This window comes from Aythya fuligula, chromosome 7, assembly GCF_009819795.1.
Source record: "Aythya fuligula isolate bAytFul2 chromosome 7, bAytFul2.pri, whole genome shotgun sequence".
Taxonomy (NCBI): domain Eukaryota; kingdom Metazoa; phylum Chordata; class Aves; order Anseriformes; family Anatidae; genus Aythya; species Aythya fuligula.
The window spans coordinates 5685792-5711941 of record NC_045565.1 but is presented as its reverse complement, the minus strand read 5'-3'; the positions used below and the strand labels follow the sequence as shown (position 1 = coordinate 5711941).

At 47.1% G+C, this 26150-nt stretch overlaps 1 protein-coding gene across 6 annotated transcripts in view; it reads left to right on the top strand.

The window, feature by feature from the left end:
• The window catches only part of MICU1 (mitochondrial calcium uptake 1), an 88000-nt gene that overhangs the window by 6269 nt on the left and 55581 nt on the right, over window positions 1–26150 (top strand). For all 6 annotated transcript variants that reach the window (XM_032190917.1, XM_032190916.1, XM_032190915.1 and 3 more), the window contains 3 exons: window positions 6734–6895; window positions 18856–19039; window positions 23930–24092. In XM_032190917.1, the coding sequence (XP_032046808.1) occupies window positions 6735–6895; window positions 18856–19039; window positions 23930–24092 (508 nt within the window). In that variant the 5' untranslated portion in view covers window position 6734. The remainder of the gene's footprint in view (window positions 1–6733; window positions 6896–18855; window positions 19040–23929; window positions 24093–26150) is intronic.

The following is a 26150-nucleotide window of genomic DNA, read 5'->3' as shown; positions in this document are numbered from 1 at the left end:
AAGAATTAACATCACTTTTCTTAGAGCCAAGCAAGCTGTAAACACCTCTTAAATCTCCTTTAGCTGCTCTGGGATTTGTTGTCCACGTGCTGTACAGGTAGGTGGCTGTCAGCAGCACAAGCTTCTGGGAGGGTCTCTCTGCTTGGTGTCAAAGTGAGGAATTCTCAGGAAAAAGGGGCAACAAGTGAAAAACAAGCAGTCCCCGTGGGGTGCCTGGGGGACTGCTTCACTCTGTTCCAGTGTGTTTGCGTAGAGTTCGCTTTCTCCCTGTCCCAAATATCACCTTTCTTGGTTCAAATTGCCAGCTCACATCCCATCAACACAAACTGCAAGGCAAGTTAAATCACTGGGGTCATTAAGCAGATGTTTTCCTGCTGGCTGTGATTTTCTGCAGGAAAATAAGGCACAAATGTTTCCTACCCCTGCACCAACAGCTCTCTGACAAACCTTTGCTCCTCTAAATCAGTTTGATTTTTTTCCTCCTGTGAAATGCCCCTACGCTGCCTGCTTCTGTGGCTGCTCAGGCATTTGCAGAGATGGCCTGATTATTTCAGAACAGTTATTTGGGAAAGAAAACCTCACTTTGGGCTGATAGAGGTAGAAGCAGCTCAATAAGCGGGGTCATTATTTTTAATAAGGGATGAGGTAAGATTGTTTTACAGCTCCAGTAGTTACTAACTGGCTTCTGTGGAAAGGCTACTGAGAAGGCTTTCTTTTTTAGGGATTATAGTCATGTTTTCTGTATAGAAAAGCCCCAGGAATGGGATAATTGGTTTATATGTGTCTCGGTGTGTTTTTCTTTCATTGCTTGGGAGTTGCAGTTCCTGGTGCCTGCCTCCATCTCCAAGTCCTCTTCAGCCAGGTTGGATGTTGCTGCTCAGCTCGCCAGGCAGCACTGCTCCTGCACTCTAAAATGGGGCCTAAACTAAACTTAGTTCAGTTTTTAATTAAACTAAAAGTTGGCACCGCGGCTTTTACCCTAAGGATGCCTTAGGTGTCTGAAGATGCCTGGGTAAAAATCTGTCCCCAGTGGGTAAATGCTCTTGCCTCCCTTCCCAAGGCAAGATCAGGACCTAGTTAATTACTGGATTACCTAATAAATAAACCTGTTGTGATTACTAATAATGCAGCATTAAAGCTAGATTGAAAATCTTGTGTGCTTCTCTACTCAGCACTAACAATCAATGAAATTATTTTCAGTTTTGTTGTTTTTTTAGAGCAGCTGATAGTGACAGAAACGTCCATTTCACTTAATTAACTGCTAACAGTGTGGATGTGCACATTAAATTGAGGGAGAATATGTGTAAAAGTGGTGGTAGTGTAGACTTGATTCCACCCAGCCATGTTTTTTTTTGCTGTTTTATTTTTTGCTTTGAGAACCTCTTAATGCTGAATGGATCCGTTTGACAGAATAAAAGCAACTTGTGAGACAGCGGTGCCGTAAATAATGGAATATTGATGGGTAAATGGGCGTGCTAAGTAAGCCATGTTAATGGCAGGGTGATTGCTGAATGCTCACGTGTTCCAGTACAATGTTAGACTGAGATTTTAAACACCAAGAGCTTCATGATCAGCACCCAGGGCTTTCTGCATTAATTTTTGAGAGTTTAAAGCTACCAAGAGTTCTCTGTGCTGAAGCTAGAGGTTGGCCAGAGCAGGTTTGACGTGCACAAACAGCAAGACGTGGCCAGGAAGCCCTCGTCCTGTGCCTTTCCCACCATGGCAGGCTGCTCCAGAGTTCCTCCAGAAAGGAGTGCAGTCTTAAACAATAGCACAGGGGGAAATCTTTGAGCTCAGACCGTCTGATTTATTTCCTGACTGGTTCACTTTCAGGACCAAGGTGTTTAGGAAGAGGTGAGCCATTGCTGTAACGACAGTTAAAAAGAAATTGCCGAGCTGTGGTCTAGCTTTCTGTTAAAGATCTGGCAGTGTGAGGAATTGATGCTTTGTAGGCAATCGATCAGCCTGAACTGTGCTCTGAAGCAAGCGCAGTTCCCCTCCCTGCTGAAATGGATGTGATCAAGTGTTGCCCCAAACTCAAACCCAGGAAGAAATTACTTCTGCTATTAGATTTCATCTTCATTCTCAAAACTGATTTATGAGCCTTGGTAAGTTAATAACTTCAGTAACGTGAGTAATCCCTCATCTGAAAGGAGCACTAGGTAAGCTGGAAATTGGGAGTTGGAGGACGGAAAAAAGCAGGAGGAGTTGGGTCTGTCTTGGGGACAGGAGAAGAAATGGATCCAAACTCTTCTGTAGGTGGAGTTCACCTCTGGGGTGAACCTTTCTATGAGTTACACTTGTGCAGGTCTCTGAACAGTATGAGGGTCAAACGGGAAGTGAGGAGGAGTCAAAATAACTTGTGTTCAGGCTGACTTCATGCTGCAGAGGTTACAGAAACAGTGCTCATCAACAGGAGTGAAACATGCACACGCAGACAAGATTTTGAGAAACCTGCAGCTGAGGCCTGCTGCAAAAGTACAGAGCATGTTAATTTGCACCAAAGGCAACCAAAACGCCTTCAGCCTGAGTGGCCTTCCATATCCCGAGGGTGCCTTCGTATCTGGTTTTCCTGTTAGATTTTAATGCCACTCCCAGTTGGGCAGGTGCATGATTTGAGTGTTTGGGTGGGGACAAGTTTGGTCCTTCCTGTTTTTTGCATCTCAGACTCATCTAAGTATCTCAAGTCAGCACACTCGTGTTGTTAATTCTGTGATCTTAAGCTTAAATTGGTTAACACAGCTTCAGGGGACTGGCCATCCCTTCTGCCTGGCCCTTAGGATGAGAAGCATGGCACCTCAGTGCAGCTCCCCTGCTCCTTGTGACGCTGCTGAGCGATGGGCCTGCAGATCAAAGGCAGAGCTCGCTGCGGAGCTGTGGGCCCTGCCTTTAGCAGTATACCCAGAGGTGTTTTCAAGGCTTTTTGGACCCAGGTTTACTATGCAGAAAGGTGCCTCCTGTGGGTCAGCTGCCCTGGCACAGCTCCCTGTAAGAGGAGGGAAGAGCTCGTCCTCCTGATGGCTTCGTGTGTTTTCTGCAGTGGGGCTGTTTCTTTAACACCACCCAAGTTGTTGTGTGGTTTTTCCAAGTGCTGCCTGAAATCCTGCTGGGTTTTTTGAACCAGTTCTGTGAATCAGTTCTGGGTACCCAAAAACCCCGTCCCTTTGGGCTGTGCAAAAAAAAATAAATGGTAAAAGTGCCTGAGATGGAAATAGGTGAGGAACTCTCCTCTGGTGGCTGTTGGGTTGTCTTGGTGTGCTCTGACAATGTCAGATTTGGGTTTTTAATAAACACGTGGCTCAAGAAAGCCCTTCCAGTGGCTCTGTCTGTGCCAGTCCCTGCAGAAGACTTTGTGCTTAAGCAAAGCCTTGTAAATGCAAATCTTTTTTTTCGAGATGATCTTACTATGTAAATATTTTTCATTTAAATTTACAATTGACATTCTGCACCAACGCACAAGCTCGCCATGTCGTGGTGAAATTCTTCAAACACAAAGTGCCTGCGAACCCTTCCCTGATTAAAAATTAAACACCCATCAGCTTAGTCGGTTGCTGTTCTTCCTCTCACATGCTTGCACCACCGAGGCCAGCCTCAACACCAAGCAGTTGTTTGAAGCGTGCTCTGCCTTTCAAAAAGGACCACGCTCAGCTCCATGGAGCACACAAGTCCCCCTTCCCCAGGCTGGGCTCTCAGTCCTGAAGCCATCAGCTAACTGGAAAAGCAGCAGCCAGTCTTTTTGTTCTTTTTGGTATATATTAAAAATAAATAAATAAATAAAAATAAAGAGAGGTGAGATCCTGCATGCAAACATTCAGGGCTGGACTCCTGGTGCTCTAGACATGGCATGATGGGGAAAGCAGAGAGCCTGAGTTTCCATGCGAAACATGCTGACGGAGAGGGGGTTGTTTATGGAAAACAAAACATCCGCGTTCAGCGGGAACGCATATAGCTGTTGAAATAATTTGCATTTATTTTTTTAAAGCTATTTGCATGTCGTCCGCTTGAACGATGCCCGTTGTATCTGGGCTTGGAAGCGGTGCTTTTCTAGCGGGTTTGTGGGTTTCCTGAATTTCAGATGCCAGCACATTTCGTGTTACATTACAAATACAAGAGGATTCACTCCGCCGGAGCTGGGGCAGAAACCCGTTAGCTGCAGTGATGTGCGTGGGGACAGCCAGAGAGGGAGGTGCTTTGTCGGGTCTCTTAGCAAGGCAAATCCATTTCTGGCTCTGGGGTGTGGTGGTTTTGTTGGTTGGATTGGTTTGGGGCGTTTGGGAGTGGCTCTGAGGAGGGAGCTTTGAGGCATATTGAATGAAGTCACCAACAAACAACAAAATGACCTACATGTAGATCCAAAATAACCTGATTGTAGCAGTAATCTGAACAGGTTGCTAGCACATCAAGAAAACTTGTTTAATCCCACTTTTCATTGCTCTCAGGTTAAGGCTTTTCTGAGCTACTCTATACAAAAAAAAAAAAAAAAATCATTTCTTGTATTGAACCATGCAAAAACCGTGGGTCCATTTCTTACACCAAGCTGTAACCACATCAGTTCTTGGGGGTTTTGTTCTTTATCCCAGTTCTAGTCCTCATCCCACTGGAGATCGTGGTATTAAACTGGCTGCTGTAGGGCAAGATGCTTCTTTTTAACCCCTTGGGAAGTTCTCACCTGCTTTTGAGTGATCTTGTCTTAAATGCCAGGAGGTTTTAAGAAAACCTACCTAATAGGATGGCGATCATGGTAAAAAATTGAGACTTCGTAAAATTACAGATGGGAAGCATGGAAAACTCAGCCTCCCAAGTGCTTTTTTGATCTACAGTAAGTATATTCTTCATTTTGGAGTTGTTAGGGAAGCTGTCTGCTGCGAGTCCCAGGCAGCTGCTACCACGTGGGCCCTGTCTGGGTGAATATCCCAGCACCAAGAGTGGGGATAACTTGGACAAAGCTGGTAATTCAGGGTTTCTTGGGGCTCAGTGCATTTATGCAAAATGAAAGCCACCAGGCTGAAAGCTTGTAAAATCTTTTACAGCTAAAGAGTCAGCACCGTGGGGCTCGGTTTCTCGTTTTGACTGATGAAATGATCCTGGCAGCGCTTCCTTATCCGTTACGTCTTGTGCATGTGGAGCTGTAATTAGGAAGGGGAACTCGAGCGAGGGCCACATTAGCTCCTCTGTGAAAATAACACTAGCAGATTTTTCTCTGCGTATGTAACAAATTCATCCCTGGAGAAGAGACGGGAACATCAGGTTTGTGTAGGATGGAAATAATCTGAAACAAGAGCTGGTTTTCATAACAAAATCTTCTATTGTTCCGAGCTGGAGAGGATTGGAGAACAGGCACTGCTGGCTTGCTGAATTCCATTAAAACTTTGATTTTAAGCCTATTTATTTTTAAAGGAATCAACAAAACGGTGATGCTGACTGCAGGCTTAGTCATTAACGTGTGCCCAGAGGAATACAAACTCTGCTGCTCAGAGAGGCCCGGCTGGGCGTAGCATGCCCACGGGCTGGGACAGCGCGGACAGGGGAGCAGGGTGAATCTCTGCTAGCATTGTGTGTTGCACAAGCAGGTAGAAGCCACCAGTTGTAACCTTATTTTTGTCTTCTGTGGTTATTTATTCACTGCCTGGCAATATTTGAGCAGAACAGCAAGAATGGGTAATGAAGGTGGAAAAAAAAAATCAGGCCACCGCTCTCCATTTCTGGTGTTTTCGCTGGCCCTGGGAATTCTTCCAAAATTCTGCTCGCAACTTTTTCTTACATCAAGGCCTTTCCATGCTTTGTCATGCATGGGTTGACCCCTGTGATCAGAAGACTGAATTTGCATCTGTTTAAAGTAAAGCCTTTTTTCCCCAAACAACCAGAAAAAAAAAAAAAAAAAAAAAAAGCAGCTTTCCTTTTTAAAATGAACATTTGCCCTCAGCCTTCAATTTTGTGAGCTAGCAAAAATTGCTTCGGCTCCTATAGCTCGGGTGTGTTACCAGGTCACATTTCTGCAGTTCAGATTTCTCCATTGTAATAATGTTTAGATTTGTGGGTCTGGTTTTTCATTCGTCTCCGAAGTGTTGTGTGTGTAACAGGGTACAGATTGTATTTTATGAGCTTTGACATTTTGAAAGTTGCCTGCTACTTAAAGTTGAATATAAATGTTTTGCTCCAGGCTAGCAAAAAAAAAAAAAAAAAAAAAAAAAGTGGTTTAAGAACAGTAGGGTTTTCTTGGGGAAGCTTAAAATGAATGAGGTTTTTCCTACCGGGTTGGTTTGCTTGTTATTTGGTTTAACTTGCTTTCTAAAATCTGTCTGTCTTTCCCTCTGGCAAATAGCCATTACTCATTTAGTGTGGTTGCTTTCAAGATCTGCTTGGATCTTCTATGCCCTGGCAGTTGAACAGGGGCATACAAGTATTTCCTCCTGATGAAATCGGATGGGGAAAGGTTGAAGAGGAATTCAAAAAATGCTGTAAGGGCAGCTAAGTAGGATGCAACAGCAAGGTGTGTTAGCCAGGTGTGTGCCAAGATGTAATACTTCTAATTTGCTGCTTATTAGGCAGGTTACACCCCTATTTCTGAGCAGCTAATGATCAGCTGTGACAGTTATTTTGTGCCATTTTTCCTGTTTCAGGAAAACTCAGACTGCTGGTTGGGCGCTAGCATCCTTCCAGGCCGGGGGTCAGTGTGAGAGTGGGCTGCTGGAAGCTGTTTGTTCCTTAATAATGCATTGTTCTTGCTCGACAGGATGTTTCGTCTGCGATTTCTTCCTGTGGCAGCAGGGCTGGCAGCTGTTTCGCGGCGTTACCACGGGGCAGCACAACACCCCAGGACCAGGCGGAGGCTCGTGGTGGCGGCTTTCATAGGGACAACGGTGGTGACAGCAAGCGCCAGGCTCCTTTGGCAGAGGTAACATTTCTCTCCTTTCTTGCCTCGGGCTTCCTGCAGCTCTAGGTCCTGTGGTAAGTGCCTGCAGGCGGGCTTCAGATCTGCAGGAGACTTTGTGAAGTGTTGCTGCTGGTTCTGCGTCTGCTGCATGGAAGGAACAGGATGTGCTGCTGGTGACCCTCTGCAGAGCTTCTTGCTCTTCTGAGTCAGAGATAAAACAAAGCTCAGGGCTGCAGAGTTTCCTTCTGTAGCAGTCTCCCATGCAGGCTGTTTGCCCTTGGTGGGGTCTGCTGCCTGGTGATGCTGCCTGGGTCTGTGGTGCTGTGCAAACAAATTAGTTGCCTCAGCCAAGCTGGGTGACAACGCAGTGCTTTCAACTTCTGGCAGGGCTGCGAAGGGCGGTGTGCTGGGCCAGGGGATGCTACACTGCTTTTCTTTATATTCTGCTGGCTGCTTCACAAATAAAACAGCAAGGGGGAGCCGAAGGGGATGGCCCATCCTTCACTGGTAAGGTAGCTCTAAGCAAGACTTGTGGTTTATAAGGGGACAGTCTGGGTGTGCCTACTGCTTGGTTTCATAGCTGCAAGGAGAACGGTGAGCTCTGTGCCTGCCTGCGATGCCCCTCGCTGAACCCTGGGCCTGTGCCACATCTCAAGTAAATCAAGGACTCTTCACCTGTCTGGAAACATGAAAGCAGCGTAGCACCAGCCGTGCCACTTGAGTTCCTGGCTGTAATTAGAGCCTGCAAGTGAAGTCACTGCTGAAAACCCACCTCGTTTTATTCCAGTATTAGGTGGTTTGTTGGCTCTCTGCAAGCCTCTTTGGCCAGAAGGCTCTAGTTTTAATGTAATGGGAAGAAGATGCTAATTGTTAATTGTTCTGGCCGTTCTTAGAGTTTTCAACAGTGATGTTGCCTTTTAAGAGCTGCTTGGATCAAGAAGAATGCTGCGATCCAGCAGCATCAGCTTATGCTACATTTTACAAGTAATCCACAGTTACCTCGCGCATCCTTATCTGCAGGACCTGAATGCGCAGCCGCGCAGCATGGAGGCTGAATGCCTCTGTGGTGATGGCCAAGATAACGCCCTTTGCAGGCAGGGAATCGAGCAGGTTTTCTGCTTGAAGCATCCTCTGTGTGATCATCAGGTAGGTCGGGCGTAACATCCTACCTCAAGCTCTTCCAAAGACACTGAGGTGGCATCTCCCTCCTGCAGCAGCTTCACCCCTGCTTTTTGCACTCCCTGCAGGAGTGTTCTTAGCTCCAGGCTGCTCCTCTGGGCCCTGGGAGCTGTGACCAGGCGCAACCTTGCACAGGTGAGAGCGCCAATAAAATCAGATCAAGCAGACAGGCAGCATCTTTGCAGTGGCGTGGTCTGTGATCTCCCGAGTCCTGATCAGTCTGCAGCGACTTACTCTGAGTTTTTTTCCTTTCTTTGCTCTTTTTTTTTTTTTTTTTTTTTTATAAATTTGTAAACCACTGAGCAGATCTGTATGGACTTTGAAGATCTTCTTTGAGCTATCAAGTAAACCCACAATGCCTGTAATTGTAAAACAGAAGTACGTCCAGGCACACGGTATTCATTTAATTACTCGACACAGAGCTGTTAAATAAGGAAGAACAAAACTGATGCTTGTTATAGAAAATACTTCCTACTGGCACCCATAGGACTTCTCACCAGACTTTCAAATAAGCATTTTAACACTTTAAATAAGTGGGACATGATAATCTCTGTTTTCTTTCTTCCACGATATAAATCAGGCGATCACTAGAGATTAAGAATAAGTACAGGTGAATACAAAGCACTTATAATGATATCCTGGGATATTACAGTAAGGGGTAAGTATAATGAATTAGTTATAAAAGGCAAATACATAATACATCTAGCTGGGGCACAGGGATTAAATAAGCCAAATGTCAGTGAAAATGTTATTTATAAACTACAGAGCAAAACACGCATCAATCTGTTTGCTTGCCCATGGTTACATTAACGAGGGATTATGATTTATTAAGTGCTGAATTGGTGTGTAACAGAGGGGCAGGTTAGGGAGGATCTTTGTGTAACCTGGTGGGTTGGTGCAGTTAGTCTGCTAGACAGAGGTGACCTTGGTTTTCCTTCAGGTAGTTAAGCAACTCTGCTTTTGTTGTGAAACCTCTCTGCAGCACAGCTTGCCTCCCGAGGGCTTCCCCAGGCATTTCCTAAGCCTGGCTCTCGTAGCATCACAAAGAAGTAACGTCCCTCTGATGGTAGGTAACACTAATGAGGAGCGTGTGCTTGCTAATATTATGCATAGCCGGGGCTGCTCCCTTAATGGAGCTGGGTGCTTCCTTGCCCTTTGAGAGAGGAAGGTAGTAAGTGATGCTCCTCTGCAGCCTATCAGGGAATTTTCTTTACGATGACACTTTTGTGGGATGCTTCCCTCTTTTGGCTTTCCTTTATTCTTTTTCTGAGCTAAAGCATTAGACATAGGCTAAATCAAGAAGCATCTAAGAATCTTATGCTTCTTGGACTAGGTAATTAGGAGGTAATGCAGTACTAGAGAAGAGCAGTAATACAGGAAAGATGCTCTGTGACTTGTTCTTTTTGCTGCTCTGCGTGGAGCAGCGTGTCAGTGCCCTAACACTGCCCTACTGACCTGTGGGAAGCGGCGCTGCGACTGATCAGTACTGAAAGAAGCCACAACTTCCTGCTTCAAAACATTTCTTGTACTTCTGGTGGTGAGGAACCTTGCAAAAAGGGATTAATAAGGCGGTGCCTGTACCTGAACTTGCCGTGCTATGAAGACAGATGGGACCCTTCAGGTGGTTCTTACGACAATCACGTGCAGCCTGAAACCCGTGTATGTCAGATTAATCACGCAGGATATGCTTGGAGCATCATCAGAAGCAAATAGTGGGATAAGCAGGCCCACACAGGGAAAAGTGAAGGGTGGAAAAGACAGACATAAACCCCAGCAGCTGCGGGACGTGAGACAGAGACTTCTTCTGTGTCCCCCTGGCTTGGTGGGATCTTCATGTTTGATCTGTGTCAGCCCAGGCACGCAGCGTGTAGCTTTCTGCGTAGCTGTCTGCTGCAGGCGTGGGGCTTGCTGTCCTCCAGGAGCTCTTGCAGCTGCTTTCCGTGGTAAACATCTCACCTAAATATCAACACGAGCGGCCAGTGCTGCTCGGCTTGGCCGTGGTGAAGCACAGCCCAGCAGTGCAAATAACTACGCTTGGAAGACTAATGAAGTTTACCCTTTCTAAGCAATAACTTAGACCCAAAGGATTGCCAATTGGCAACAGAAGCAATTAAGCATCTGGGCATTAGCATAATGAACTGAATTAATGGGAATAAATCTTGGTGCAGTCAGTGGCTGATCTGAGGAAGGCATTAATGTATGGGAGCTACTGAGCCTTACAATTTGTGGCATGATCGGTGTTTGTAAGAGGATATTAGTGGTGCTCTTGTACAACTTGTATCTTCTATTTCAAGGTCCAAATACCCATTTGGCATGTTTTTAAATGGCCACAGATCTTCCTCTCATGAGCCATGCTGACTGAATTAATGGGCATCTGCAAGTGCTTAGGTTGGGATTTCGGTGTTGGAAGCTTGTCACTCTGATCAACCTGCCATTGAGTGACAGGAACGAGCGAAGGCACCTTCTGGGGATGCAGAGGGATCTCTGCAAGCAGTGTTACCAGTGCCGTTCCTCATTGACTGGAAGTATTTAGCTATGCTTGCTTTCTTCTCCTTCTCCAAACGAATTGGTGGTGAGGGTAAGGCACCTGCGTTGCCCTGGAACTTCAGCAGTGAAATCCTTTGCTTACCAGAGTGTTTGTTTAACGCATCCCCCTGGTTTTATTTGCTGCTCTTCTAGTTCTTTCCCTCATCCTGTGCATAAGTTGAAGCCACCAAGTGCGAGCTACCTGCCTCCCAGCTGTGAAGGTACATCCTCACGCTGCTGTAAGCTCTTGTTTTTCAGGTTCCGCTCCTTGTTGGCAAGTTGAGCTGTTTTGGTGCTGGCTGAAATAGGTTGAGAATTCATTTCATCCTCGCCATTCCTTCCTCCCTTCTTCCTCTGCCCTGTTCTCCTTGAGTTATCCCATATCAGTTCTCCAGTTGATTCCTGGAAGTTGCTGTGTAGGGGACACCCATTCCTCTTCCTTGCTTTGCTGACCTTCACAGCTTTTTGTCTTCCTTGCGTGGGTTTTTTCTTGATACTTCTGCAATTAATTTTGAAGCTTAGATCAGCCCTTAGCAAACTGTTTAAGAATGCATTGCTTTTTTTCCAGCAGAGTTGTGGGGACTTCAGAATAATTTGCTTAGAATACATTTTTAATGGCAGAATTGCTGGAAATAAGTTACGCCAGCTGAGACTGACTTTTATTGTTCTAGCAAAACAAAGGATACCACAACTCATCATCGAGAGGAGAGAGACCTGGTTTATAGCTGGATCAGGTGCTACTTGACATGGTGCAGGAGAGAAGATCGGGGGGGGAACAGATAATACCCACTTTAGGCTATTTATATTTTGAGCTCTGCTCCATTTTTTAATTCTCATTGTGAGAGGTGGCAGAATGAAGGGACTATCCTTGGGACTGCTGTGCTGAGGACTTTCCTCTCAGGCTGGAAGCCACATTGATCTATGAGTGGTGTGTTGAAAGAGCACTGTGTCCTTCCTGGTGACTCTTGGCTTCGTATTATTTTTACCCATGAGTATCTGGGGAAAGGAAAGAATCTGATGCTGGGGAATGAGCCAAAGTCAGAGCTGGAGTCAATTAGGAAAACATCTGAACTGCTCCACGGGGAGTGACCTCGGCTGAACCACGAAGCTTGGAGCACAGGTATTGTCCTGAGCACGCAGCCGGGGAGTTGGATCAGGGCGTGAGCACGTTCACAGCAGCTTATTTAAAGCTTGCATCGCGAAACAGCTCTGGGCTTTGTGCAGAGAAGCCTGCTGGCAGTGCAAGAAGCTTCTCCCCGAACTGCCTTGGGACTTCGCTTCTCCTACAGGACCTCACTTTGAATCCTGTCTCATAACATGACGGGCACTGTTGGAGCCCAAGGTCTTTCATGCCACCCGAAATCGCGCTTTGAAATCTTTTTTTAAGCAATCTGGGTGCCCTCTGGTGGCCACGGCCCCACCTGCTGCCTCCCCCCCTTTAGACTGGAGACCTGGAAACGCCTGTTCACCGGGGGGAGGCAGCAAGAAAAGCTGGGGCTGGGCACATCGCTCGGGAACGGAGGCTTTAGAAGAAAAGTCAGGCTAACCTTGGGGTTTGTTATTTATTTATCTTTTACTCTGGCAAACTTCTACAGCTTCAGCAGTCTCCTGCAGTTGGCTGTGGCTGAGACTTGCGTGGTGAAAGCTATAAGCTCTTTATTTGGCGACTGGACCACGTATGGGATGGCGTGGTGCTGCTCTTGGGGCCAGCTGAAGGGAACAAAAGGCTGGTGAGGCCGAGGAGGCTGCGTCTGATGTGACACGGCCCCTCTGCCTCCAGCCTGCTCCAGCGGTCAGGGCTTTGCGAGAGGTGCTGCCTGGGAAGGGAGTAATGCTATGAAGTGCTCTGCAAAGATTTGTGCAGCAGCAGAGGAGTTGAATTGTTCTTAATAGAGACGTGGTGGGGAATTGCTCCCTCCTTGCATTGCAGTTGAAGTCGCTGCGACTTTGGTCCAGGGAGTGTGCGGCCGAACTGCCTGCAGGATGCAACTGAAGGTGTCACGAGCTGGGGAGCAAAAAGGGGTGCCAGGCCTGGCCTTCTAGATGTGCTAACCTCCTGTGGTCTTCCCAGGCTGTCTGCTTTCAGCCAAGAGCAAGAGAATGAAGCAACCTGAAGGGGTCTTGTCATCCCCAGCAGGGGATCTCGTGGCCCTCGCCCCTTTTCCAGTAAGTCAGTGAAAGATTTCACACTCCTTTAGGTACCCAAAGCAAGATTCCCTGCGTTTAAATAGCTCCATCTTGCAGTTAACTGTCACCGTCCAGATTCTTGAAGCGTTTTTCCTGTTATTCCCCACGGATTTGCTCCTCTTCTTGCTCCTTGGGGCTGTACCAGACGTTGGCACAGCAGAACCAGGAGCTGATGAGAATTCATATTCTGTACTGCCAACCAGGTGCTGTGGGGTCAGTCTCGCTTAAAACTTCTTCATGATGCTTAATTAGTAATGCAGGCTCATTAAGCTTGATGGAAAATAACGTGCTTGAGTTTAATCAGCTTGTGTTGACGTTTTTCCATCGTTATAGCAACCTGACTTGTCTGTCTGCAGAGAAACTCTGCTGTCAGGGAGCTATGATGAGTTTACTTCATCTGCATTTTGGTAGCCCGTGAGAAGTAAGCTCTCTGACTCTGGGAGAGAAAAAAAAAGCTAAATATTTGTTATTTCTGCCCTGATAAATATTTAATTTGTGGCTTTTGATTGGGTAAGATTTAAAAAAAAAAAAAAAAAAAAAAGATGCTGAGGAGGCTGATCAGTGACCTAGGAGGGGCTGCACTGGTGCTGTACAGGAGCAATGTTTAATATTGGGACTTTATCCTCTAGGTCGTTAATAAAAGGTGGCATACGGCCAGGAATTTGGCCTTGTCAGGGTTTGGGAGAAGCTCAGCCACTCATTGATGATCAAACGCTTGTATTTGGATTCCCAGTTTGTAATTGTTTGGCTGTGTCATGTTGGTTTTTGTTGCTCTGCTTTATTAATCACAGTATCACTTGGTAGCAAGAAGAATACCATATGGGAACTTGCATTTACGGCATGAATGTTACTGTGATTATCAAGAGCAGTGGTAATCTCATCCAGAAATGACATTTATTAATGTCGTTGTTTAGCATAAGGCTTATTTTCTGGATGCCCTTGTCACTAAATTCTTCTTTGCCCTCCTTTAATTACAAAGTCTATCAGGCCTGTCGTTACACCAGCAGCCCTGTTAACTTGGTGTTATTAATACCTGGAAAGATGAGAGGATGACTGAACGCCAACAACAGCCGGGCAGGAGCTGGCAGCCAACTTTTATTAAAACTGAGCTTCATATTTTTGCAAAAGACTTTAGCAGTGACTCAAAGTGATGAGGTAGACAAATACGTGTCTGTAGTGTTGCTGTGCAATATAGTGAAGTGGAGAGAGCCTCTGGGATCTCTCTGGAGATGAGGATGTACAGAATATAAGCCATGATATTTCCGAGTGAACACTTCCTTTGTTTGTATAGCTCTGTTACTTCCAATAACCCAGCAAACCATCTCGATTCATTACGCATTCCTTGTTGCTTTTGCTAACTCTGGCAATAAAAGGCCCGTGCTCTGCTGGTCCTTGCTTCCTGCTTGGGTTTTTGTGGCCCTTACCAGTCCTGCACGGTGTCTAGCTTGGAGTTCCTGTGGAGCACAGCCTTCCTGTGTCTTTTGTTTCCCTGTTTCTACGGGGGCTGCTTTTTCATGAACTGAAGTTTTGTTTTTTCACTTGTATCTCTTCGTAGTCTTGGCATCCTCTCACCCTTGGGTACAAGCTTTGAATATCCAACAAACCCATCTCAGCAGCTGGCAGTTGTCATTCCAAGTCTCACTTGTCTCTTCATCTGGCTCAGTCTGAGCTCTAAAAGCCAGGTTTATGCAAGCCTCGAGTGTACTGCTTTGTGTTTGTGAGGGCACCTGGAAAACTTGGCAGAACTGGAGTTGTCCTCCCTTACCTTCCCACCTAAGGTATTATTTTTCTTGAAAGCGAAGGCTGGTGGCCGAAGGGTGACGAGCTTGCTGTCTTTAGGGAGGGCCAGGGATGGAGAATGGGATGCCAGCTCTGATCGTACTGAGCCCTCATGGTCGCCCCAGCTCGTGCTGCTTGCTGTCGCTGCCAGCCTTGCAGCCTTGCAGAATTGTCTTGCCTTGCTGGACCACGTTGCACCATCTGCGTGCCCAGGAGCAAACACGAGGGGAATTCTGCAGGTCGGCAGGAAGAGCTCTCTAAGGAGCAATGTTGTCCTGTGTGAGCCGAGTTAGCTGGGAAGACCGACCTAAAATGGTTCAGGTTTGCTTTCTTCAGAGCAGTCCACTCCAAGGGGCTCAGAGCAGAGGTGTCCTCGTGTCCTGTCCTGTCTTCCTGTGCCTGCGTGCTGGTACCAGTGCCTAAACTGGGCTGCAGCAGGGGGGAGTGGGAGGGAGCGTGAGGAATCAGCCAGCCTGCTGCCAAGGCAGGGCTGGGTGCCTCCTGCCTGCTCCTGGCAGGCAGCTGCCTCACCTATTTTTAGCAGTTAGGTGATGGAGAGAGCTGTGATGGAATAAATCCTCCCCAGCAGCTGATTTCAGTGCCTCCCTGTCCTCACATTAATCAGTCTCTGTGTGTGTGTACACAGGCTTCTCCCTCTTCCCCTTGGGTCCAAGTCTCTTCCCTCGTGTCCCGAAGCAAATCAGCTTCACGTCGTGTCCTCACCAGTCCAAGCGAAGTCCTGCAGCAGCTGGTGTATGTCTGTTGTGCTTATCTCAGCTTCCTCTCCTCCAGCTTTCTCACAGCACGCTGACCTCCTTAGGTCAGCTTTCCTCACAGCATGTTCTGGACCCTGAACCAGCCCTGCTCTGTTTTTGTTCTGGCTGGTGCAGCTTTTCCTTGAAGGCACCTTCAGAGTTTTCTACAGGGCGTTTGTGCTGCTGGCTGGGTGGAAGGAAGGCCGTGCACATCTCACAGTTTATGCTGCTGTTTCCTTTTGTTCTTGGACCCGCTTTGGGCTGTGGCTAGTAACCACAGCTGTCTCCTCCATCTAAGTTTTTGTCTTAGTTTCTGGAATCTGCCTTAATTTGGGTGTGCTTTCCTTACAGCCCTGGCCACAAACTCTCTGTGCGAACTTATTTCAGGGCCAAGTTCTGCGAGAGTTAAGGAAGGACGGATGCAAGGGGCAAAGCCCTGAAAAACTGGGCTGCGGATCTTCATTTTAGGTTAATGTCTGACTAATCACTGATTGTGGTCGGGCTGAGGATGAGACGGAACTCCTTGTTCATCCTCCCCATCCTTGGAGGATGCGTAATTGTGCATCTTATCTCTAGACCAGACCAAATTTGCTCTCTCTTGCATTTCAGTATGAAAGCCTGAAGCTTTACATGGCTTTAAACCTCCCTGGGATGTCTCCAGAAGAGGTGTTTACATGCACGGAGCATTGCAGCTCCAGTCTGCTGAAGAACACAGCTGTCAGGATTCCTCTCTCCTGCTTCTCGTTCGATGCAAGGTGTTACACGACTCCTGGATGCCCAAGTCCTTGATAATTCCCTGTTTCCTTCTCAGAATAAATAGCATCTGGTAGTTAAATACTTGCTGCTGCCTTCAGGATTAGAATAACTAAGCACTGTGATCTCTGGCACAAAGCTTTGTTGTTTTAGCACACTGTTCTGCTTCTCTCTCAAAGGAAAATACCTTAATGTGACGGATTGTGACTTCTTTAATGAGTAAAATCGTAGGCTATTTAGGCAGTCCATGGTATGAGTCCCAGGATGCTTCGTGGATGCGTGTCCTACGGTTGCACGTGTTTGGCTCTCTCAAAGACCAGTTAGCAAAGTGAGAAGCGAGCGCTGAGCAGCCAGCTGTGGGGGGTAAGTGGCTTTCTTTGGCAAGGATCAGTGCAGTCCTAGGCTCCGTTGTTGGCTTTCTGCAAGGATTAAAAGACGAGAGTTGGAAGTAGGTGGGAAATACTCTCTGCCTTCAACTCAGATCAGTATGGAGGAAAAACCTGAGGAGACCAGAAGGTTTGAGGCATGGCAGCTCGGATCCAGGGCAGGTGTTCTTCATGGCGAGAGGCTGGCAGCTTACCTTGGCATGCAGTGAAGCGAGTCCTTACTGTTTTCCTCTCCCTTTTGCCTAGAAGCTATAGCAGCAGGCACACCAGCCTCGGGGAGGGAACAGGGCTGGAAAACCCTTCTCCCTGCAAAGGGACGTGGAAAGCTTTCCCTTGGTGATGGAAGCCAAGAACTTAAACAGAGGGTGATTGTGCAGATGTGAAACACGTAGTTGTACGTGCAGAGCAGATCCTGCCGCGGTTAATTCAGCGAGGAGTTTGGAGTTGGGCCTGGAGGTGAGGAATAACATCCAGCTTAAAGCCTTGCTTGTGAAGTAGGCTCTGAATTCTGCTTTTATTCTCATCTCTCGTTTTGCTTGTGTGGTGGGAAGGTGTTCCATCTGCAGAGGAGAGTTAATTACCTGGATAAACTAAAGGGGGTGAAAAAAGCCAATTGTATCCACAAAGCCTGCGTCTGCGCCACAGCAGCCAACGGGTTTGACAGCACGATGAACTGAAGGAATGCGGAGGATTTGCTGGAAATGTTTGGTTTTGAAGTTTGATCTGTCCCTGCCCTGGTTTGCTGACTGTCAGTCAAGCACTGCAGGAGCAGATCTTCACCAAGACTCCAGCGTGTTTGATCCCGGGCAGTGTGGTTGTGTAGCCAAGCCACCTTTTCTACTGCTTTTCTGTCCCCAGGACCTTTTTTTGTGGGCCTCCTTGGGACTGGTGCCTCCCCTAGAGAAGGGCTTTCCTTGTCAGTGCTGCTGTGTTAGCCTCTGCTGGCAGCAGCTTCCTCGAGCAAACTGCCCTCAGCCCAAACCACAGCTCGGCGAGGATGTGCCAGTGCTGATTAAACTCCCAGGGAAGGCTTCAGGAGAAGTGCCAGCGTGGACTTCATGCTCCAAGTGATGGATCAGCTGCCTGGCTCTTCTGGGGCGTTAATTTCTTTACTTCAGGGTGCTCACAGAGAGCACAGGCTTGGATCCTGTCTCTGAAAAAAGGGAGGTGGTTTGGTATTTGGTTGTTTTGGCCCTTAGCAGTTAATCCTGCAGTCGTGAGCTGGGGGTGAATTGCCAGGTGCTGGGGAGGAGCGAGTCCTGTTTGTCGTGGTGATGCGTAGGTTAACTGAAGGAGCTGGCTTAGCTTCTGGCTTTCTCTGAAGGCAGTTTTCCTGAATAAAGTCCCATGTTGACTTTGTGTTGTAAATACAACACAGGAGAACAAAGCATCAGCCCTCTCCGGAAGGCTGCTGAGCAGCGGGAGCCCTGTACGCTGTGACGGGCCCAAAATAAATCACCAGGAATGCAGAAGTGAAGGCACCTTAGCTGAAGTCAGAGGCAAGCCAGGATGATTGCCTGAGCTGTCAGAGGCCTTTAGCGAGCGAAATAATTTGTCAGTTAGCTTTGTGACATGTTAGCATATCCTTGGAGATGATAAATTCTCTGCTGGTGATGTCTGAGCTCTGTCTGCTCAGAAACTGCCTTACAATGAGACGCAGGAAAGCTGTGGCGTTGTTTGGCTGATGGGTTGATGGTGCTTTTAATTCAACCACCCCCCTGCTAGCTGGTTATTCTGCAAGTTGCGAGCAACTTCAAGTTTTGTCTTAGGCTATGGGTGGTTGCTGAAGGTTTTTGTATCTGAACAGCAGCAAGGGGTCCTTTGCTCTGCCCGCTGAGCCATGTGCCCAGGCAGGGGATAAGTAACCTCAGTTTTGGTGCTGCAAATCCTGAAGCATTGGGATTTAGAGAAGTCCCTGATGGAAGAGGGAGATAAGGAAATAAAACAGCCTGCCACCTGTTAGAAATTCCCCCAAAATTGCTGAAACAAAGAGCCTGTTGTGTTTGAACCCTGCAGTGCCGTGGTGGAACGCTTCTCTGTCATTTTTGTATAGGTCTTTTTTGGGGAAAAGTGGAATTGAAAGCTGGAGGGAGTACTGAATCCCCTTCCCAATCTCAATCTGTGTAGTTTTTGGGAGAGGGTACAGTAGAGGGAATTGCTCAGACTTTCTTGGACAGAGAAAACTTGCTGTGGTTATTAGGCTGGTTTTCAGTGTGCATGGGGGAAATCTGATCCGAGTGGGGAAATGCACTCAATAATCCAGGAAGTTTGGTTTTTTTTTTTTTTTTTTTTTTTTCTCTGCAGTCATCCACGCTGAACTGTAACAGGTTTCATTCAGGGAGAGCCGGGCAGGTTTCTGTAGCTTTATCACCCCTCTCAGCTTCCTAAACCACTGTTTTCTCTTTGCTTGTCACAGAGCCTATGCCGAAGACTCATCCTCTGTGAAACACGACACGAGGACGGAGCCGAGCGAGAAGGCGAAGCACCCTGAGGAGGAGGAGAGCAGCGGCGATGAGGGTGGAAAGGCCGTCACCTCGGGCAGCGAGGAGGCTCAGGCAGAGGGGAAGAAGAAGAAACGGTCGGGCTTCAGGGACCGCAAGGTGCGGGGCTTGGTGGTGCTCCACCTGCAGCTGCTGCTCTGCAGGGAGCGAAGGGAGAAAACGTGCACAACATGTTACTCGTGTTTGGTACAGCATGTGTTGAGCCTGGCTTGTGGTCTGTACCTGTCTTTATTTTCTGAGGGACCTTGGTATTTTGGGAACCTGCTTTCTTGGCATGGTACCTTGAGCTTCTTTGGGGCAAACCTTCTCTGTTGTTGAAATACATGCCCAGTTAACTTTCCGATCAGGCATGTTTTCAGGAGGAGAGAAGCCTGAGTAAGGAGTCGTACCATCAACTTGTGACCTGTGTTCACTCTTGGGTGATCCCGAGAGCTTTGGGCACTTCAGCAGTGCCCGACGACTCGTTTGGTGCTGTCTGTTATCCCTTATTACAAGATGTACAATTCAGCCTGATGGAGAGTCCTGTAACAGAGTTGGCAGGCCACAGTGTTTTATTTTTTTAAACCTGTCTGGACGTTGGTTTTATTGGGCTGTGCTTGATTTAGTATCTCTGCAGTGCCAGAGAGGAAAACAGGGAGTGTGTGCTCTTCCCAGTTCTTTTTCTGTATGGTTTGCTCCTGATGATTGTTTTTAAGACCGTATCCTGGAGGCAGCATCTCATTATGTGTTAAATTGTGGATTGTTGTAGGGTGGCTTAACAGCTTTGCATAAAAAGTAACTGTTTTGTTTGAAGTTGCTGAATCATATCCTGTTCTTAGATCACACAAGTTTCATTGTCTGGGGCTACGAACTTTCCCTGTTGGGACATTCTGGTGGCAACTCAGTGAAGTTATGTTGCAAGTTGCTACACTAAGAATTCAGAGTCGTCCAGGGAATGTGAGTTCTCAGCTTCTCATAATTTCCTTGGCAAAGGGGTGTCAGGCAGTCTGACGGCTTCAGCAAAACTTTGACTCTTGCCAGAAGTAGCCTGTTGTGGTTTTTTTTCAGCGTCAATGGATGGAGGCAGGCTGCAAGGAGCAAAGATACGATCCGCCTTCCTGCACGCTTCCATTTTTCAGAAAGAGCACTTGTTAATAGAGTGAGCATAATGATTGATTCGTCCTACATGGCTGGATGCTGTTGCTGGGGAAGCCAGGGAACATTTGTTTGCAAGCAAGGACTCTAACTCCAGTCGTTAGGAGACGTGCCTACACTGACCAGCTCTTTCCTTCCCATACTAGGCGGGGAGGAATGTGGCTGTGCTTCCCAAATAAGACACGAGCCAGGCGTGGAGGGTCCCTTCTAGTCCTTGCATGACTTGGGAGCAGCAGTTTCCACGGGAAGAACACAGATGAAAACAAATCTCCCCATCTTTTTCAAACAGAAGCCCGTCTCTCTCCAGCCCTAAGGCCAAATGTGCCTGTTCTGAACCAGGTGCTGGTCATGCTTCTGCTTCATTTAAGGCAGGATGTGAGCGCTGGCCTGCCAGGTGCTGAGCTCTGGATTTGAGCAGATCCGTTGCGGGTGATGTTTAATCAGCAGCTGCCCTGGTGATTCAGCCTAGGAGGTGTGTTTGCTCTCTGCTCTGCTGCAGAGCAAGGTGTGCCCTGGCTCCTGACTCAGAAGGGCGTGCTGCTTCCCCTGCCGTTCATGCGTGGCACCGAGGGAATTCCCAACTCTTCTCTGTTACCAAAAAAAGGAAAAAGACACAGCAAAACCCCTTCCAGATCTCCCTGTTACTAGCTGAAAACAGCGTGGGGTTTTCCTTGAGGACAAATACTTCCAATTAAGCTTAATTTTAACGCTTGTTTGTTATCCTAGTGTTGCTTTTAATGCAGTTGATCGGCGGTGAGGCAATAAATTAGATGTGACGTTGCTATTTTGGGCAGTGATTCAGCCAAGAGGAAGCCGAAATACAAATCACTGGCTGTCTGCAGGAGCTGGTGCTGGGCGGTGCATGGATGAGGCCGGGGCACGTGCTGTGACCCATGCTTGTATAGGTCCTTGTATAGGACCTTGTATAGGACAGCCCGAGATCCCGTTCTCTTGTACAGTCAGGGAGCTGGTGCTCTGGCTGTGAACCGAGATGCTAATTAGAGCTTTATTTTTCATGTCTGTATGGGATTTTTTTCCTCTTAACACAAAGCTTAGCAGCAACACGACTGCAGCAGTGCCACACAACAGTGGCATCAGCTTTGTGTGGCAAAAGGGGTTCCTTGCTCATCTTCCTTCCCCAGCACGTGCTCTGTAAGAAATGCCATAATAATAATAACAATAATAATAAAACAAGTGATTGCTTGGTCAGGGAAGTGTCTTGGAGCCTCTTGAAGGCAAGAGGGCTGTGGAGGAGGGCTGCCCAGGATGGTTTTATCAAGGTTGGTTAGAATTAGCTTAAAAACCTTCCAAATGGGGGGGTGCTTAGCACTGGGTCTGAAACAGGCGAGCTGTTAGCACTCGGCGAGCCCCAGCCATCCCTTTCACGAGCTGCCCTTGTGTTCAGCTGGGTGCTGAAGTCAGGGGCTAGGTCGTGGGGTGGTTGCTAATTTCTGCCAGTTAGGAAGATGATGTTAGCAGAAATGAGGTAATTGTGAGTTCAGCTGTGGGCAAAAGGAGGCCGGATTGCTGTGTTTGCTCATCTCCCTGGGAAGTTTGGGAAAGTGTGATTTCAGTTATGATGAGAGCAGCCTGCTAGAACAGGTGGTTTAGATCTGACTTCTTTCTTCCAGACTGAATTACTCAAGCTGCTGCTTCGTTATTGCTTTTGGGAGCCACCTCGTGCTGCCTGTGTTCCCTGCGGTTGGGGTGAGAGAATTGGCAGAGACCTTGCTGGCCCAGGAAGGGAAAACGGTTGGGCTTGGTACCTTTACTGGGAGAGGGACAAAAACCGAGAGCAGCACCTGACAGGCTGTCAAACAGCGTCGCAGCAAGATCTTGAAACAGAGGGAGAGCAGAGATCAGTTGTGGATGCCAAGTCAAGTGGGATGAAATGCAGTGTGCTTTTGCTGCCAGCAGTCCCAAGGGTAACGTTTCTGGTGCGAGAGCCGAGTTGTTGAGCAAAAGTGGTGCAACCCAGGTGCTAAATGAAAGCACTTGGTTGTGCCTTGCAGGAAATTATTCCTTAGGCTTGGGAAATCAGGAGTAATGCATGGTCCCAGGCAAACAGGAGAGCAGGCTGCATGGAAAGGGCGGCGTGGATGGAGGGAGCTGCCAGCCGTGTGCTGCCATGTCTGCTGCTGGCTCTGCCGTTGGCTTTGGGTGTCCTGCTATGAGGCAGGAGCACTTCTCTGCGTTTGGGCTGATCAAGTCAGGTGTAGTTTCGCTCCTAGCAAGGTCAGGTCATGTTACGGGAAAGTCAGAGGCAGGCCTGGGAGCTCAAGTCTAAAGATCCCTTTGGTGTACGGAGGTAGCGCCCGTCAGGTGGGGATTTAAGCAAAAAGCTTTTGGAAGGAGCTGGGAAGGTTCATGGTGTCATTTACTGCCTCTGGCTGATAGGTGCTGTCTGGTAATTAGCGATAAAACAAGTGGTCTTTGCTCAGTCCCCATATCTTAGAGGACCTTGTGGACTGAGGCAATAAAAATGGGATTAGGTTTGTAGGTGCAAAGGCTGGGAACAGGAGGAAGAGATAACAAAAAAGTGTGAAAAAAGAAGAAGAGAGGAAAGAGGGAGCTGGCATAGGGGTTGATGCAAGGGTATTTATGTGGTCCTGATGGGCTTCATTATGAAATAAAAGCTACAGAGATGTTAGGAGGAGTGTGAGATGATGTCAAAGCCGTATCAGTGCCTCTACAGGTGCAGGTGGGACCTTTGACTCGTCCCCCAGCCACAGGCTGCCGGGGAGCGGAGCTGTACTGCGTGGTGGGAGGAAGGCTCTGTGTTCCCCCTGGAGGGATTAGAAGCCTCATTTCATCCTAGAAATATGAAAAATGAGAGAGGGTGTTTTCTCCATGATAAACATCAGGGTGGAGGAGTTGTTCAAGTTAAAGGACAAGGCTGAAACAGGACCAAAGGAGTAAATTATTTACAGATGCCTTGGCAGCACCCTTGATCTTGCCTGGTCTCTTCCAGCTGATTGTTGTGTAGGTTTTTTTTTGTTGTTTTATTTTGTGGCTCTTGGCCAGGAGTACTGAAAGCTTCAAAAACAAGATGGACTGTTAAACAGGGCATGTAATAATGCAGAAACAACTAATAGGAGAAGTTGTCTGCTCTAACGCATGATGAAGTGTAGGGCTTGGTGCCTTTTTCCCTCCTAGGTCGTGGTTTTGATTACAACAGCTTTGTTCTCTTTGATTAATTCTAGTCCTATGTTTTGGGGAAAATAGTTCTAGGTGCAAGATCACTGCTGGCAGAGGTAGCAAGTGGCAAACTAGCATGGAGAAGACTGGCTAACGAACACTTTTACAGAGTTTTGCCAAGGTGATAGGAAAGAGGACAGAAGAGGCTTGATGACTGAGCAACCAGCTGTGGCTCCAAGTTATTTTTTCCAAGGCCCAGCTTGAAGGGGAAGTACTTTCTCATCTCTTGATGACTTTTTTTTTTCTTTCAATTCATATATTAGTCATGAACCAGACTGTTTGACACAGCGAATTTGGTTAGGAGCACTGAGACGCTTTAGATTAACCAATTTGATGTTAGTGCTTTTTTATGTTATACTTGGAAGCATCTTCAGGGTTTTTTCATTTGACTCTTCTTGGTGGCAGAGGAGAAACAAAACTCACCACCAGGGAAGGCTCGCAGTGTAATCCTGTGACACTGGGAGCCCTAATGCCAACTTTCCTGGTACCTCAAGGGCTGAGGATAGGGATTTTTGACCCTTTCAGCATTATTTGTGTTGCTGCTGCCCCCAGCCTTGTTGCAATGGGGCAAAACCTTCACAGACTGGTGGAGGCTCCTAGTTTAGGTGTCTGGGGTGGAACTGTGCACATCTCATGCTGGTTACGTTTGATTCCCAGGTGATGGAATACGAGAACAGGATCAGAGCCTACTCCACACCAGACAAAATCTTCAGATACTTTGCCACTCTGAAAGTGATAAATGAGCACGGCGAATCTGAGGTTTTTATGACGCCGCAGGATTTCGTGAGATCGATAACGCCTAATGAAAAACAACCTGAAAGTAAGTGACGTATGTGTGTGCTGATTGCAGAAACTAACCCAGCAAAGGGGAGTAAACTCTGCAGTCTCTTTTTCCCTGATCCTCAAATTTCCCATCAAACACTTACGTTGTTGAGTATCATCTGTCTCTGTGTTGACCCGTACAGCACAAATTGGGGGGTTGCTCAACAAGTAGTGCCTGGGCTGCTGCCACAATAAAAAGGTAGTGTTCTTACCCCATGCTTTATGCCAATGGGATGAAGCGCAAGAGGACAAGGGAGCTGCAATGAACAGAGGAGGAAGGCAGAAGGCTACTGATGTACGAGCCAAACTCATCTCTCCAGCAGTGTCTGCAGTGTGTCCGTGCAAGCTTATAAGTGGTTGTCTTGCAATACTGCCAAATAATGTTGATAATTCAGGTTTGTAAGTGTTGCTCTGAGTTCTTGGGAGTTTTGAACCCAGGAGTGCTCGGGCTTAGAAAGCACCTCCTGAAGCTATCATGCATATTTAATAGAGAAAGGTTCCTTTCAACTGAAACACAGTAAGAACTGTTCCTAAACTTACAAAAGGACGGTGCTCTGCCAAGGAAATTGAGGAATAGAGGAGTACAGGTAGCTTCATATGCCCAGCTGAGCCGTGATGCTGCTGGCCAGTGTGGGCCTCATCTCTACCTGCTTCAAATTCCCTGATGTCTGAGCTGGAGCACATCTGTCCTGGTACCTGGATGGGTCTGGGAGGCAACAGGCTGGAGAGCAGATGCTGCTTTTCTAGGATGAAAAACTGTCTTGAGCATTTGAGAGGCTGGGTTTTGCAGGGTGGTGGGAGGGGTTTGCATATCTTCTGTTTTGGAGGAGACTCGTATTGTGGGTGAGGTGTAGGGGATTGGATTTATTAGTCTCCCACAAAGTATCTCAAAGAACAAAGCACATTTTGTCAAACTAAAACTCCTCTTTGCAGGCATTGAGGAACCTCAACCCCCAAATGCCCACTTTCTGAGACTGAGGTTTATATACAAGCTAGGAAATGGTTTGATGTCTTGTGGCAGGTGCTGAATAAATACTGTGTACACTTGTGCTTAGAAAACAACCATGTGAAGGAGGGAAGGAAGAATAATCCCATCATTACCTTAGTGTTAAAACACGCTGGTGAATTGATATTAATGTCTTCAAGTCCTGAAAATGGCAGTAGTTCTTCATATTAATTACTTCATTTCACCTTCAGCGATGGAGTGGCTTGAGCAATGAACAGAAGGCAATGTTCAGAGATGCTGAAAACGCATTACTATTTTACACATGTGAAGCTCCTTGAGTTAGTACTTCCAGTAGCACCTGGCTGAGTGTGAGGCTTCCCATGTAAGTTATTTTTTTGTCAGCCTGCTTAAAAACAGAAACCATCCCATGCTTAATTTTAAGCCATTTGATTCTCCTCTTCTACGGTGTAATACCTCTAGTTGGTGCTTTTCAAAGTGTGCACAGAGAATGTGGAAGAGTGCCCAGCAATGTCTACTTCAGTGTCAAGCAAAGGTGAATAATTTCAGTCCTAGAAGCAGCTAACTTTCCCCCATAACTATTATTCAGGATAGGTGAGCTGCTTAAATGGCCCTGTGAAGCCCATCACGGCCTTTAAGTGCCTGCAAAAGCTACCAGTCAGTGCCACACAGCAACCTAAAAGGGAAATTACCTTCATGATTGACGGAATCACTCTTGGAAAGTGGAGTGAGATGGAAGGCAGTGGGCCTTGGCTGGGTGTAGGCAGCGTTACAGCTTGTTGGCTTGAAAATCCAACCACCATTGCTGTTGTGGATTTGCTTGCAGACAAAACTAGCTTGTGTGTTCCTTATAAGCACTATAGATCATGCCAATCATGGTAAGTGATTTTTAAACACGTAATGAACTCAAAAGAATAAAACATTTAGTGCTACAGTAAAGTCAAACCAGCCATAACCTTGTTCCCAAATGTTTTAAAAGCTGGTAGTAAAAGAAGATAGGTCTAGCTTTAAAACCAGAAATTACATTAAGACAAAGACTGCTACCTGCTGGCTGATTTATCTGTGTACTTAACATCCGTTTTGTACTTTTGA